Consider the following 15,940-nt stretch of genomic DNA (forward strand, 5'->3'; position numbering starts at 1 on the left):
GAAACTTAAAAAATATATTATTTTAACAAAAATAAAACAAAATTAGTATAAAACTATAATCTATACACATAAACTGTATCTCCTATTATTAAATTCGTGGCGAAAATAATTTATTAAAATGATTTGAGGTAGTTAAAATATTGTCATAAAAAATACACTTCATGGTATTACTCAATTCTCTTAATTAATTTTAAGATTAATTATTTTTTATAAAAATACATGAGATATAAATCTAAAATCTATACATAATACAGTAAAAAATAAAAGGCCTATATTTAGCGCGCATTTGCGCGGGATATGAGTAACCAAAATAGTACCCGAAACCTGATTCAATCCGAATCGAGAACAGAAATGGAATCGAATTCAATAATAACCGAACCTGAATAAATCTGGATTGATAAGAACTAAACTGATTGGCCTGAATTAAAAATATTTATTTTCTCATTAATACACTCATATTATACTGTAGATATTTTTCATTAATTCTTTATTTATTAGTGGTATTGTGAGTTGTGACTTATTGCATTCTAATTGAAAGTATAAGGTACATTTAAGCTAATTTTTGCACATTGAATTTTAAGAAAATTATGACGTGAATCTCAAATGAACTGAAATTGACCCGACCCAAACCGTCCCCGACTTGAAATAACACAAACCAGTTAAAATTGCTAACCGAAATGAATCCGATCGAGACCGAACCGAAACTAAGTCTAAGGTAAACCTGATTTAAATCGAACCGATTTAACTCGATCGGAAACCAAACTAAATGATCCATTTACCAGATCTAAAATATCTTATATATACAAATAAAAGTATTTTTAACCCGTTTCTCACTTAAATCGAATACATTCGTCGAAGGAGAGACTTGCCGAACGAAAATAAACCATGGCTCTAGAAAAGTCGTAAAGCTATTAAGTATTAACGGCCTAGAATACAACCGTGAAGGCGATAAACCAGGTACACAAAAGAGTAAAGTGAAAAGACGAAAATGTCCTTAGTTCCGGTCACCGTGAACGACGGTCCAATAATCGCAGAAGTGGAAATGGGAGCGGACACATCAGCAACCACCGTACGCGCCACCGTCGTTCAAGCTTCTACCGTCTTCTACGACACTCCCGCCACTCTCGGTACTCTCTCCCTTTCCTAATTCCTTCCCGTCTCCGTCATTTGTTTACCTTTGATTAAATTACCGTTCGCAATTAATATAAAAGGTAAACAAATGACTGAGACCATAGAATTCTTTTCATGATCATTTTATTCAGTTTATCTGCTCATTTGTGCGGTTAGCGTTATTAATTGTTGTTGATATTAGTTTAATTTGCGTTATTGTGATTGTTGTTTATAATTATTGATAGGAAAAATGCGACTTTTTGTGTAAGACGGTTTTATACTAACACCGAATCAACTCGAAAATGACTTCGAAAAATGCAAATTCTTGTGTAAGGCCGTTTTACGCTAATTTAGTGCACAGTCGATTTACTACGCTAATTCGGTTATAAATTGATACCTAAAATCAAAATCCACAATTTTGTTTTGGTGATTTCCAACGTGTGGCACATTATATTCTTCACATTCGTCATTAAATAGCACAAAACAATGCAATTAAGAATTAGAACGACTAAAATTGATCGAAAATACTTAGAAAAGCTGGCTAGGCGGTTAGCGGTCTAGGAGGAGTGGGAAGTGGAAGCCAGTCTAGTGGAATCTGTATTGGTGTGAAGGTAGCAATCTAAGCAGGAAGAAGGAATGCTATAATTGAAAGTGATTGTCAAGTAGTTATTAATGCGCTTAATTGACGTGAAACCAGTCGTGGTAGCTATTTGAACTTTTGAAGACATTCTAGAATGGTGTAGTTGTTTTGATGTTGTCTCTTGGTGATCTGTTATTCGATTATGTTATAGGGTAGCTCAGGAACTTGCTCACCTTAATCCGTAGGTAGTAGGTAGTAGGTAGTAGGTAGATGAGGTTGGTTTTGCAATGTTCCGGATCAGGCTGTTCGGCTGTTTATATTGATCCAGTAATGAATTTATGATGTATAAGAGCCGACTACATTTGATTTTAGGTACCAATCTGTACAACCGTTATATAATACGTAGTAATTTTATTTTTAAAGAATTATATTCAGTACTTGGTAATAATTAGTAAAAAATTGCATATAACAAGTGGTTTTTACAAATTTTTCCTTACTTTGATCCAATTTCTTTCTTTATTTTATTTTCACTTTCCGGATTGGAATATGATCTCATCAATTATGCGGACATCGATGATACATATTTGATGTCTAATTTAACAGTCTGCGAGTGTGAATTGCTACATATAAAAAGTAGAAATCAAGCTAGGTTAACGGTTAACCTCTAGTAATGGAGTCACAAACGCCATTGTTGAATGTGAGAGAATCTGCTAAGATATTTTGAGAGCAAATAACCATAGAGTATATAATAGAGTTGTTTAAGTTAAAAATGAGAATGCAAGTGTTCATGAAACGTGATGGTATATATACAAGGTTATCAGCTACTTGTTGTCAGCTGTAACAAAGTTTTGTTAGTTACAACTAACTTCGTGAATTTTGGTCGATAGTTGCAGTTGCTGTCAAGACTAGCACCTACCTCATAACGTAGATAATCTTTGCCTGTGCTCCTTAACACTGATGAACTATCTCACTGTCTTGTAGCACAACTGATGTAGTCAATATCCGAAGTTAGGGGGGGGGGGGGGGGGGGGGGTCTAAACATAGATTAACGAACCTGCAATGTACGAAGTAATAAAGAAACTTAGAAAGAATCTTGAAAATTTTAACTAAAAAATTCATATTTATCTTTTATCTCATAGGAGGGCAGTTCCCTCGTTGTGGAATGCCGCCCCTTCGCCCCTTCGCCTCCTCAACTTTTCTTCATCTCAATTTATGTTGTGCATTTGACTTCACCATCATTCCCACACAATATCGTCATTCTTCATATTGGTTGTGTGTAAATAATTCTCTGTTTTTTTTGTAACATTTGTTTAGAGATTTAATTACCCAGAGACTTTCACATGTCCTGATTTTATCTTCAATTTTAACCTTAGACAAGGCTGAGAGATTGTTAGCTGAAGCAGCTTCATATGGAGCTCAACTGGTTGTCTTTCCGGAAGCATTTGTTGGTGGTTATCCACGTGGTTCTGATTTCGGGGTATCGATTGGTAACAGGACAGCTAAGGGAAAAGAAGAGTTTCGTAAATATCATGCATCTGCCATTGATGTGCCTGGTAAGATTCGTAGCTTTTTGTCACGCTCTCTCCTGGTATATGCTCAATAACAGTTTTTTAGTGGCACTTAAACTTGTTGAACACTAATGTTTACAGTTTAAACACTCCGTGATAACTGTACTAATTTGCTTGGAATGATTTCATTAGATGCTTACACAGTTACACTGATGAATGAAAAGGGCTTGTAGGCTATAGTAGACTTAACGATCACCAATCCGATTGTTTGACTCATCGTATCATGTACATATCATTCGGGCCTGGTCAGCGTCTCCAGGTCTAAGCTACAGAGGTAGTATGTGCCGCTGCATGCTACTGAAGCAGGAGTGATTCAGCTTTGTTGTCATTTTATATGTACATCAGAGATTTGATTGTGGACTTGCTTCTCTTTTAGTTGCTTGATGCTTGTTCCAGTTGCTACAAATCTGCCATCCTTTATGTTTTTCTTGTGAGTGCAGGTCCTGAAGTTGATCGTTTGGCTGCAATGGCTGGAAAGTACAAAGTCTATTTGGTGATGGGTGTAATAGAACGAGATGGATATGCATCTTCTTTGAACAATTCTCTTATTTGATTCTCACGGTCGATACCTGGGTAAGCATCGTGATGCCGACAGCTCTCGAGCGTATAATCTGGGGGTTTGGTGATGGTTCAACAATTCCAGTCTTTGAAACCCCACTTGGGAAAATTGGCGCTGCCATTTATTGGGAAAACAAAATGCCGCTTCTGCGGATGGCAATGTATGCCAAAGGTTAGCTGCTCTAGAGTTGGTTTCATTTTATTATTTTCAACCTCCACAGACGTTATCATTTGAATCACTAGATTGGATGAACCTTAATAGAAGGCATCTTTTGGCTTGCTCATGTTGTATTCTGCCTTTTCTATTTATAAAGGCAAAGGGCAGCCCGGTGCACGATGGCGTCCCCGCTAGACGTTATCATGTTGTATTCTGCTTTTTCTATTTATATGCAAGAGAAATTTCAGGGCATTATTTCTTCACCCATCCCTGCGTTAAGTCCCAAAATGGGCTTCTTTTAGTGTATGGTTTGATTTGATTTGATGATCAAAGATGTCCGAATAAATATCATTTAATGCAAATCAGCGTAGGATACTGAGATTCTGCTTAGTCCTCTATATTATTGTTTAACAAAATTTGAAATGTCCCTGAGGATATTTGGAAGAACCTCTAATTGCCTTGTGATAGCAATTGCCTGTCTCCCAGACCCCTGTGACCCCGCTCTGAATTTTAACCTTCAGATTCATGAAAGGGGCTAGGTGAAGTATATTTCGAAATCCCTAAACCTCAATTACTGTTCGTTCTCCATATGTAGGTCAGTCTTTATGATGTATCTCTCACAATGATGATCATATCTAACTGGTTTATGCCTTCAGGTGTTGAAATATATTGTGCTCCAACCGCCGACTCAAGGGAGGTCTGGCAGGCATCAATGACCCATATTGCTCTAGAGGGCGGATGCTTCGTTCTATCAGCCAATCAGTTCTGTCGAAGAAAACACTATCCTCCACCTCCTGAGTATGTGTTTTCTTCTGTTGTATGTGCTGATGGCAATGCCATTATATCGCCATCAGGGGTTATCCTGGCTGGTCCGAATTATGAAGGGGAAGCGCTCATATCAGCCGATCTCGGTATGCTTAATTCTTTGTTGCTGTTGCATCTTCTAGTTTTTCCTGCATAAGTGTGCACTTTCACAAGTCACCTTATTGTTGCCAACGATGGGATACACGCTTCTTTCAGACATGTGCTAATAGTGGGAAATATAAAGATATCAGATTACATTCTCTAATAGATGACAGAGTAAGCGGGAGTCAGATGGATGCAACTTTATCCCTCCGTTAACACAGAACTTCTGTTTTCGGAAGACCCATAATTAAAAAAAAAATGCACTGTCATGACCGCTCCTTCACGCAAAAATGCACCACCATATGTAGAATTTAAGAAATAGTTACCAGCAATCTAACTCTTTCCATTTCAACGTTTGAGACGCACCCTCAACATGAATTTCCTTACCCTTTTACTCTTCCTAATCCTATAGGGAAACTTAGTTTCCTAATTCTAGTGACACGTCGGTAGAATTCTATAGGAAAAATATTTCCAAATTCTAGTGACAGGTCTGTCTATCAAAGGGGTATATATAGGCGGTTAAGCCCGCCCTCAAAATCAATCAAACGCTCTCAAATCTAAATAAAGAAAAAAAAAATAAGAAAGATGCGGAACGTTTTAGAGTATGAAAGGAGTGTTTTAGCCTTTTACTTTGATACCGATGAGAAAGACAGAGACAAAGAGGGTAAGAAAAAATCGTTATATAGGACGTTTCTCATGAAGGATATCGACCATCCAAGGTGGTCAGATATTTATAAGCTTCCTTATATTATTAAGGGAACCATTAATGGGATCGGTATGCACTCTTCCGCTATCATTTCTCACATGAACAAGATTTTTATTATTGGAGGTACCGATACTAATTTCAAACCTAAAAGGAGTGTTATTATTTATGATTTGGATGAGTCTATCGAGTACCAAGGACCCTCCTTGAATTATGATATACCGAATCCGTTTGTCGTTCCGATATCGACTAAGCTCTATTGTTTTCCCAGTGGCTTCGATAATAAATCTCGACGTGTTGAGGTTTCGGATACTAATGTTCCCTTTTTAGCTTTTACCCTGCGTCTTGAGGTTTTGGATACTAATGTTCCTGTTTTAGATCTAGCTTGGGATGTTGTCGTTGTTAAGCTTGACCTCCCTCTCAACTTTCGACCTCCTAAGCAAAGCGACCCTATATATCAATATTATATCGATGCTTATGCCCCGTCTTCCAAAGGCCTTTACTTATCAGTTAAGGATGTTTGTTCTTATTTTATTTACTCGGTAGATAGCTCTCATTCTAGCCAACGTTCCCCTAACGAACTTCCTTTCCTCCAAGAAGCTAAGCAAATGGGGTCTGACGGTCTTTATGTTGGTTTGCCAAGATATAGGGATTTTTCTTGCTTTTTAGGGATCTATAAGTTAGTAGAAGATACTAACGACGTTGACGTCTTCTATTTCGATACTATGTGTATTTTTTACTTGCCGTCAATTCCCAACGAACCATTCTATGGCGGGGCTACGTTGTTACAACCTGTTTCGGATAAAATAGTTTGTGTTCTACGCCCTTGCACTCGTGAGCGTTGTTCATGGGACACAATTGTCACCAAAGCACATGTCGTTGTTCACGCATGTCAACTTACTGAAACTAATGCAACGAGCACCTCCGCTCACAACAAGAAAAGGAAGAAGATGACCGGAGATGATCCACGTTATAACTTACAACTCCTATGGCACAAACAATACCCCTCCATGCCACCCCCTGAAACATTGTGTTACATACCATAGTCGGACACAACTCGAGCTCTTGTCTCTTGACGCTCCTATGCAGTCTACAGTTGAAGAAATCATCAATGTACTTATGAAAATAATTGAATGACATTGTAATTTATGTATGAAGCATGTAATTCATCGACTTCTCTACAATAATTAATTAAAATGAAAATCTAGGCTTTTGGGCATTTATGTGTTAAAGTGATAGAAACGAAAAAAATTGGTGGGATGATCACTTGACCCACGAAAACAAAAAAAAATCATTTATATAATTAAAAATACGATATTAGAAACGGATATTCGACCCGAATAAACTAACAACAATGTACCCAATCATTAATCGTTTTGACATTAAACAAACAAATCATCCCATCTCTCAACATTTCAAGAACTAGAGAATGCCAGCTTTTTGTCGACTTGTGTGTATACTCTCTCCTACTATGTTTGATCGTCCATAGTTCCTTATTGGGGTTAATCATAATTTGTTCCTTATTACCGTGTTTTGACATAAAGTTTTGAATGAAAAACCACCCTCACTCATTTACACTCTCCTCTTTTAACAGCCACCCCACCCGACCCTGTCACTACAATCATTCTCTGCCTGGCTGCTCTCCACCACTGACCTTAACCACTACCACTGCGTACCACACCTCCTCGTACCACCACACGTGTCTTGCACCAACCCAGCGCACCACGCACACACACTTGACCTCCTATCATTACACCGCCTTGCACAACAGTCGACCTCCGACCACCACCCTAAACACCTACCCTTACCCCCGAAAACCCGCCTCCATCCCGGAATCCCCCTCTCCCACCCCCGTAAACCCTATATCTAGGGGTTTTGGTTTAGGACATAGGGATTTTGGAGTGGGAGATGGGTTTTTATGGTTTGAAGAGGGTGTTTTGTAGGCCAAAGACGATTTTCAAGCCTGTTTTCGGGGTGGGCTGTGCATTTGTTGGGGCGTTCGTGGAGATGTCGGTGGACGAGGAGTAGATTGGGTGGTTGGGTTGGATTGGCGGAGAGTTTCATTTGTCTAGGGCCAGTTTGGCGGAGGTCCGGGATGAGTTGGTTCACTTGGTTGTGGTTGGGGTTGGTCTGCTAGTGGTTGGGGCTGGGTTCTGGTTGTATTTGGGGCTGGGTTGGTGGTTCGAGATGGCGTGGGTGTCGACTGTCGGGTGAGAGAAGTAAATGATGGTATGTAAGGGTAGAAAGGTAAATGGGTAGTTTTTCTTAATTTTTGGGTCGAAACCTTGGGGAAGATTTTGTTATATCTTATCAAAAACCTTGATGAATTTGTCTTTTGGTTTGCTCGAAGTATTCTTTATTGCTTTCTCTTATCCATAATTTTACTATTTTGGCAGGACGGATTCCTTTCTCTTACTTGAAAGATATTCATATGCGGTTTATGAAAAATTATGGCAGGATAGCTCACTCAGCATGCACCTGCATATGCTATGAATGATGAGTTCTCTTTATAGACGAGTTGTGGATCACAGTCCAGCCTCTTTATTTTTGCCTGACGTATTGTACCAGAGCTAATTTTGCTTTTGCTCGTCATTTCCTATTTTCATGTTGTATTCAAGTGTCAACTTGCTAATAAGCTGATATCTATTCACTGAATGATCCGCAGATTTGGGAGACATAGCACGAGCAAAGTTCGACTTTGATGTTGTTGGCCACTATTCAAGGCCTGAGATTCTGAGCCTTTCTGTTAAGGACCATCCGAAAAAGCAGAAAAATCTGTATAGGTAGATCCCAATGCTATAACTCTATGACACCGTCCTTCAGTTGATTAAACAATATTTGCATGTTATCGCACTTGAACTTTCGCTTCCTGTATATCACACAATCCCATGGACACTGCTTAGTAATGTTAAATTCCTTTGATCCAATACTTTTAAGTCTTCAAACATTCTCTATGACATCGTCTTTCACTATCACTAGAATCTAGAAAGATGAATACTGATTATGATTGACCGCCTATGTCTAATGGGCATGGTTGCCAACTTATTTTTCTTGATAAAACCTGGTGGTATTAGTGAAGGAGTTAGCCTGGTATTTTCAGTGAAGAATGATGCCCAGTTTTTAATACAGAGGAATACCACAATATGTAGTTTAAACTCTTCAAGTGGTTGGGTAGTTGAATTTAACGTATATATATGGAGACATGGTAATTTTCTGAATTTCCTTTGATGCTCTTTGTTGGATCTCTTCTCTCAGTTTTTGGCCTATGTTATGCATATTCGGTTTTTCTGACATAGATATGTGTTCATATATGGAAATGGTAATTTTCTGAAAAATCCGTCATTTTGGCGTATTTTGAATTATCCCAGTCTCATGACCATGTTCAAGTGCCTGACATAAACTTGCGAGTTGAAATGAAAAGATGGAGTACCTAGTTTATGGCAATGTCGATATCTATGTTACTTTGACACTTCAATTTGATTGCAGAGTGCGTGTCGGCATGACACTCCTAACTTGGCAGTTGGCACTGACGCCAAAGGAGGTAGCCTGGTATTTTCATTGTTCTCTATTTTGGAGTTAATCTACAATTGAAGAACTTGTTAATGTTTTCGCAACGAAAAACACTTCAATTTGGGATTATGGATTTTAATAAGTGTAGAATTACGGAATATTAAAGAACATCTTTCTAATTCTATAAGAAAAATACTTCCTAATTTCAATGGCTTCCTAATGTGGGAAACTTACGGCTTCTCTCAATTTGACAAACTTGCAAATTTTCCTTTTTTTCTCCTTTCCTTTGTTTTTGGCAATGTGATTTGCTTATTTCTTTTTAGTTTCTTTTTCTTTTTCTTTTTTTTTTCTTTATTCAAGACCTACACCTTCCTAATCCTAAACCTACCCATAAACGTAGTCAGGAAAGTATTATATAAGGATTTTTCCGCTTTGTGTTCTCCAAAAGAAAAACTCAAAACCATAGTTTCAATGGCTTCCCACTTCTCGTCCCCGGACTGCCCTACTAACTTAGTCACTATAAATCAGGAGTTTGGGGAAGAAAAATTATACTTATTGTCCCTTGATGATCCTTCCAACATCTCGAAGGTAAGGTATTGTTCTTTAGCAAAATCTAGTCGGGGATCCTCTTTTATATCTTTAGGAAATAAAGTGTTTCAAATTGGCGGGTTCGAGGATTCCAGAGGTGTTATTGGATATTCTCATACTCATGATCTTTCACCTTTTACGGTTCCATCTCTCAACATTGATAGAATACGTCCTATTTTGTTGTACAAAGGTTCCGACTTGTTTGTTATTTCAATTGTTAAATATTTTGTTGAAATCGAGTCGATTAATATTAATCAGCTTTCTAGTAATTGGTTTCATTTTCCACCGTTCCCGCTTTCCATCTCTGCTTATCAAATCGAGGCCTATGTTTCCACTCCATCTTTCATTTCATTTTCAATCAATCGTGTTGGCTGTTACACTTTTGATGGCTCTTCTTGGAAGTTCTCTGATGTCAAACTCCCGTTCCATGGCGAAGGAACCTGCTTCAATGAGTTGGTGTACGCAGTAAACACAAAAGGCAATATTCAGTGTTTTTCCTATTCCTCGAGCGGGTTTGAATTACTTTCGATTTTCACTAATCCAACCCCTTCCGGCGTCAACCTAATATTATCGTCATTCACCCTCGTCACAGATGACGACACCCTTTGTTTTGTCAAGGGATATTGTGATATTACCTATGATATTTGTCATGTTTCCATTGATGCATACTCCTTAGACGAAATCGAAGCTCAAGTTACACCAAGAAGAAGTCATCGAAACAAAGCATTGAACAGTACTCTGTCGCCTATGTGGCGAAAGACCTTTCGTCAAGGCAAACCACGACTTACTGGCTGGTTCTTCCTCTCCTTATGAGCTATTTAACAATTTTTTTTTTTTTTTTTTTTTTGTTTCTTATTCGAGAGTCTTGTTTTACAACTCGTATTTAGCATTTCGTCAACAATGCACTTAGGATTTGATTTATAAAAGCATGTATTGTATTGTAAGTATTTATTTATTTTAGCAAACTAATCTTGAAATGTAAGCGATTTCTGAACATGAATATGAACGTAACATGTACTTGGCTATGGCCTAGAACCAATGTTGTCAGGATCGGGATTCTACTTTGGATCGATGGGGAGGGTAGGATCGAATCGGTAGAATTGGGTCGTAGAATCGCAAGATTATACAAACTCACTAAATATAATTTTTTATTTGGTAAAAACATATAATTGAAAATCAAAACTCTTATTTATTAATATTTATTCATAAAATATTGGTAATTAATGATTTTAGTATCATTGTATGAACAACGTACACGAAATTTGGGTTTTACGGTGTCATTATATAAAAATATATATTAATTTTTTTTATTATGGAATCGGATCGTAGGATCGTAAAATCGTAGGATCGTATTATCATCCCAACTCTAGAAATTTTCAAATTAATAGAATCGTAAGATTCTACATCTATGATAGAATCGTAGGATCCAGAATCGGTCAAGCATTTTTGGATCGTAAAATCGTAGAATCGTTGGATCGAATCGCGATTCTGACAACAATGCCTAGAACTACTATATGTTTAGTATTTTGATTATATGGAGTATATGAATTTTGGATTGTTGAGTTTTGCAACGGTTTTGCCCTTTGCATATGGAGTCGAGTGCCATTACTTCAGTAATATGTACACTCACTTGTGATTATGTGGGACTTGTATCATGTAATAATCAAACAATTAGGAAAGCTACTGTGAGTCAAGAATTGACTTTAAGGAGGCGAGAAATCCCAACGGGACTGAACTGTAATTGGATAAACTATAAACAAAATTTGGAAACTTCGACTTTTTCATTGTTCAGCGTGGACTATTGTCCCTGCTACTGACCTAGGTAGCATCAAAACGGACACGGACACGCGACACGGTATCCCATGAAATTTAGGAAACGGGACACGTCATTTAAATTTAATAAAATATATATTTTATAGTTATTTATATGTGATTTTATTTTTTAAAAAGTATTGAATATTAAATTTAAACAAGTGAAGATAAAACTTGACGTTAATTATAACTCATTCTCATTTCCAAAACCAAAAATCAACTTATAATCAATCTATTTCGACATCTCATTACTAGTTTAAAGAACATCGCTTGCCCCCCAATTCAACTTATTTCCCCACCAAATTCAACCATATAACAATTCACGCCATTTACCTTAAATTCAACTTGATTTCGTCTAAAGGTGTGTCCAAATACCATGGACATTGCTCAAAATATCTCGGACACGTGCCCAAATAAAAGATGAAAGTTAGACACGGCTTTACAAGTGTCCGACACGTTTTGACGAGTGTCGTGTCCAACACGAAAAGACCGATTAGGAGAAGTTTCCGTGCTACCTAGCTACTGACTCTAAGTCTCTAACATGATGAGTGGCAAAACACGTTTCCTCTTTTGCTTATTATTCGCCTAAGTGAAAGGTTAGTTACCTGAAGAGATGATTGTCCATGACGAGGAAGAGCCAACAACGCCTGAGGTGGCTGCGAAATTACTAGCTGCCATTTTTTATACTCCCAATATAATACTCTTATCTATTTTTAATTTTTATATTTTCCTGGTTGATTAGAACATAAACAAATGATTACGGAGTATTAGATTAAATTAGATTCATAATTTATTTTCGCATTCGAGCTGTAGTACGGTCGTACGAGGGATAGATAGTATGGAAAGTAGCAAACTATACACCAGCGATTCAGCGTAGTAGTACATGGTTTGATTTTCAATGTACTATATGTCTATATGTATAACTAGTATAGAAACTCGTGCTACAGCACGGCAATTTTATAGGGGTAATTCTAGAGATTTGGAGTATTTATATTAATTTTATAAATTGAATATAGGTTTAATTTAATGTACATGTATTTTTATATATAAATTATAATCATATGAAGGCAATTACAGCCATTATAAAGCAGCTTAATTATCAGTGCCAACATCCATCGAGGCAAAAGCCCAAAACACGAAGGCCATTTAGCATTATCTGCACTTTTACTGAATAGAACCGGTATAGCAGCACGATTACTGAATATTGAAATGCATATATAATCATGTGTTATATTCTAAACTTAGATATAAGGCAAGGCAAAAGTTCCAGATAAAAGAGTATGAATTATTGTTACAGAAAACTGATAAGAGGTAGAATATTTTTAAATATTGTATAGTGTTTATAAACTGCCATTTTATTTTATTGTTCTTCATTTTTGTGATTTTCTTTCTATATATTTATTATTGTTCAAAATAGATTGAAGATTGATAGCAATTATTTGACATCAATATTATTGTATAGGATTTCGTAGAAGGAAAATTCCATGTATGGGGTATAGTGATTGATGACTATATTATTGTTTAGAATATTCTAGAAGAAATATCCCATATATGGAGATATTGATTGCCGTAAATAATATTATTGATCATTGATTGTGTAGAGTAATTTGGGTTGACTAAAATATTTTGATTATAATATATTATAAGGGGATATTCTAGAATAGATTATATTCTAGAATAGAATATTCTGTATGAGGGAAAAGGTGAGCGGGAAAGTTGAGCGGGAATAACACAGTTGTGTTATTCTTTTAGTCTATAGGGGATTCTTTTGATGTGTTTTTTTTTTTTTTTTATTCTCACAACCAAGTATACGCATCCCTTTTTTCGAGTCAAGATCCTCTCCATTTCTTAAAAAGAAATGGAGAGGCCATTTCCTATCGACGGATCGGATTGCATCCTGCTAATATCGAACGGTTCAAGATTTATGCAAGGAAATAAAGGGTTAATAGGGTGTAGATGAGAAAATATTATTAAATGAGTTTGTGAGAGGAAATGGAGAGAAAGAAATGGAGAGGATGTTAATTGCCTTTTTTCAATGTACTAGACTAGTGAAACCATTGAAGTCAACAGTAGACGAGAGCCAAAATCTAAAGGGAAATGGATCCTCTCCATTTCTTTCTCTCCATTTTCTCTCTTAAACTCATTTAATAATATTTTTCTCACCAAATCTCATTATACCTTTATTTTTACCCATAAATTTTGAGCCGTTCGATGATGCCAGAATACGATCTGGACCACCGAAAAGAAATGGTCTCTCCATTTCTTTTTAGGAAATGGAGAGAAACTCTCCTCAATGTAATGCATCTAAGATATAATAAAGTCGAAATATGGTAGACATGAGTCATGACTTGTCTTCGAAACGAGTATTAATTTTTTTGGATGTAGTATGTACGTTTATGAGTACAGTACACGTGTGTAAAGATAATTTATTTACAGAGAATATATTAGAGAGAGATTTGAGAGGGAAAATGGGAGGAGAATTGAGAGGAATAATTGTCAATAACGTACTACGATGAGAAAAATATGTACGGCGAAAATCAGCACTAATTAGATTTTACTCCCTTTTGAAATCAACTTTTTTAAAATTACTCCCTTTTAATTTTTTTTTTAAATTACTTCCTTAATTGTATTTTTGTTAAAATTACTCTCCTTAGTTGCATTTTTTGCCTAAAATTGCTTCAGAACTCACAATTTAAGTGACTTATTTCCTCTCTTTTTGAACTCCCCCAACATGGCTACATAGTTATATCTTTCAAAGTATAGATTGGCTAAGGCACAAACGGAATTAGTTTAAAAACAGACGAAATAAGTCACTTAAATTGGTATGTGGAGCAATTTAAGCAAGTATAACTTAAGGATGTAATTTTAGCAAAAAAGTTTAAAAAGGAGTAATTTTAAAAAAAGATGATTTTAAAAGGAGTAAAATCTAATTTACTCTAATTATTATAATTAGAGTATTCACAAATACTCTAATTAAGTCAATTTGCAAGTCAATGGATTGTCACCTTACAGCCCTATGTAAAAATAACACTAATTGTTGTCTCTGTTACATTAGATTTTATCCAAATAAACAAGTACTATTTTCGATGTATATTTCTATTTCTCGATGGATTGTCACATTTACATACATGTCCAAAAAAAAAAGACAAAAAAAGACATTTATATAGAACTGTTATTTTACGATAAGACGAATATATTGATATATTTATAAACAGTAACTCTCCTATAGGACCGTCCTATAGAATAGGACTGATCCAATAAGATAAAAGCCCAAACAAAAACATTGATATATTAAGTTTTTTATTTTATTTTGATAACTTTATACTTTATAATGAAAACTAACATATTTAAATATGTAAGTTATTAATTTAAAATATTAGGTTATTAAAATAAAAGTATTATTTCATATTTTTATTAAGTAATTTTGTTGGGCCTTATGCTATTGGGTTAGTCTTACCTAAATATTGGTCTTATAGAACAATTTGTGATTTATAAATTATGAGTAGTAGTCTGATCAGGATTTTAATTTGTGGGACAAGAAATGTTATGGGAGGCAAACTAGTGTTATCATAAGGGGCTTATACTAGGAAAGAAGCGGTTTAGGTTGGGCCAGGCTCACTCAAATGCGGCCCGAACCACAATATTGTTTTTTTTTTTTCGCAAGCCCAACGGAGCTAGGCCAGAGGAATCTGGTTGGGCTCAACCTATGGTGAATGCGCGAGCTAGGCTGGACTGGACATGCGGACTAACGGGCTGCCATTTTTTGGCCCACTAGGGCGGGCTAGGATGTGCCAGGTCGTGCTAACCCGCACTTTTGTCCACCTCTCGCGGCAGGGCTTGCCCAACCATCCATAGTCCATGAATCCGCTATTAATCTACTCCGTATTATTTATAATAATGACGAGCCTTTTTACATATATCAATTCAAATTATAAAATACCAAGTCATTAAACCAAAATAGGAAACTCGATTATTATTTATTACTCGTACTACTTTTATTGCATAAATATAATTACCTCCTCAAACTCGGACAGAGTAGTTTCGATTATGCTGGGTGTGAGAAGACCCCCAGCATTATTATGCATGATGTCCAGTTTTCCATATTGAGATATTGGGTAGTCCACAACATTTTTAACATCTTCTTCCTTTGTTACATCACATTGGATGAATGTAGCTGATGGGCCAAGTTCTTTACAAATTTTGCCCAAATCATCTTGGACCTCCATTTCTTATCGCCACTTTACCCGCCAATCTGAATATTCGGATCCCGATTTAATAAGGGGTCGTTTGGTACTTTGGTTGCAAGTATGAGCGCACTGGTGGAGCTGGGGGTTACCAGGGGCACTGGGATTAAATTTTCAGAATTTTTAGTTGAAATTTCCGATTTTTTTTTGAATGTACCTTATATCATTACCACTTATCTAAGACATAAAATTCTACCTTTACAT

General features: G+C 36.3%; 2 protein-coding genes across 8 annotated transcripts in view; one reads left to right on the plus strand and one right to left on the minus strand.

Moving 5' to 3' along the window:
• The window catches only part of LOC141591632 (borneol dehydrogenase, mitochondrial-like), a 96,594-nt gene extending 80,861 nt beyond the window's left edge, over positions 1-15,733 (minus strand). The window contains exon 1 of the mRNA XM_074412033.1: positions 15,509-15,733. Within this exon, the coding sequence (XP_074268134.1) occupies positions 15,509-15,718 (210 nt within the window). The 5' untranslated portion in view covers positions 15,719-15,733. The remainder of the gene's footprint in view (positions 1-15,508) is intronic.
• Positions 845-10,715, plus strand: LOC141591631 (bifunctional nitrilase/nitrile hydratase NIT4A-like). 7 transcript variants are annotated; one of them, XM_074412031.1, is made up of 7 exons: positions 849-1,127; positions 3,064-3,243; positions 3,699-3,988; positions 4,630-4,884; positions 8,248-8,365; positions 9,069-9,131; positions 9,967-10,715. In XM_074412031.1, the coding sequence occupies exons 3-7, from the start codon at positions 3,844-3,846 to the stop codon at positions 10,064-10,066; spliced, it is 681 nt and encodes a 226-aa protein (XP_074268132.1). In that variant the 5' UTR covers positions 849-1,127; positions 3,064-3,243; positions 3,699-3,843; the 3' UTR covers positions 10,067-10,715. The 7 variants fall into 7 exon arrangements, 6 of the variants coding, with proteins under 6 accessions (XP_074268129.1, XP_074268128.1, XP_074268130.1 ...); XM_074412028.1 differs by having other exon boundaries at positions 845-1,127; positions 4,630-8,138; positions 9,069-10,715; XM_074412027.1 differs by adding an exon at positions 7,979-8,138 and having other exon boundaries at positions 845-1,127; positions 8,248-10,715.
• Positions 15,734-15,940: the final 207 nt, after the last annotated feature.

This window comes from Silene latifolia, chromosome 7, assembly GCF_048544455.1.
Source record: "Silene latifolia isolate original U9 population chromosome 7, ASM4854445v1, whole genome shotgun sequence".
NCBI lineage: Eukaryota > Viridiplantae > Streptophyta > Magnoliopsida > Caryophyllales > Caryophyllaceae > Silene > Silene latifolia.

Excerpts from the sequence above, each read along its gene's own strand:
- LOC141591631 (XM_074412029.1), top strand. The coding sequence starts at position 9,312 with ATGTGGGAAACTTACGGCTTCTCTCAATTTGACAAACTTGCAAATTTT.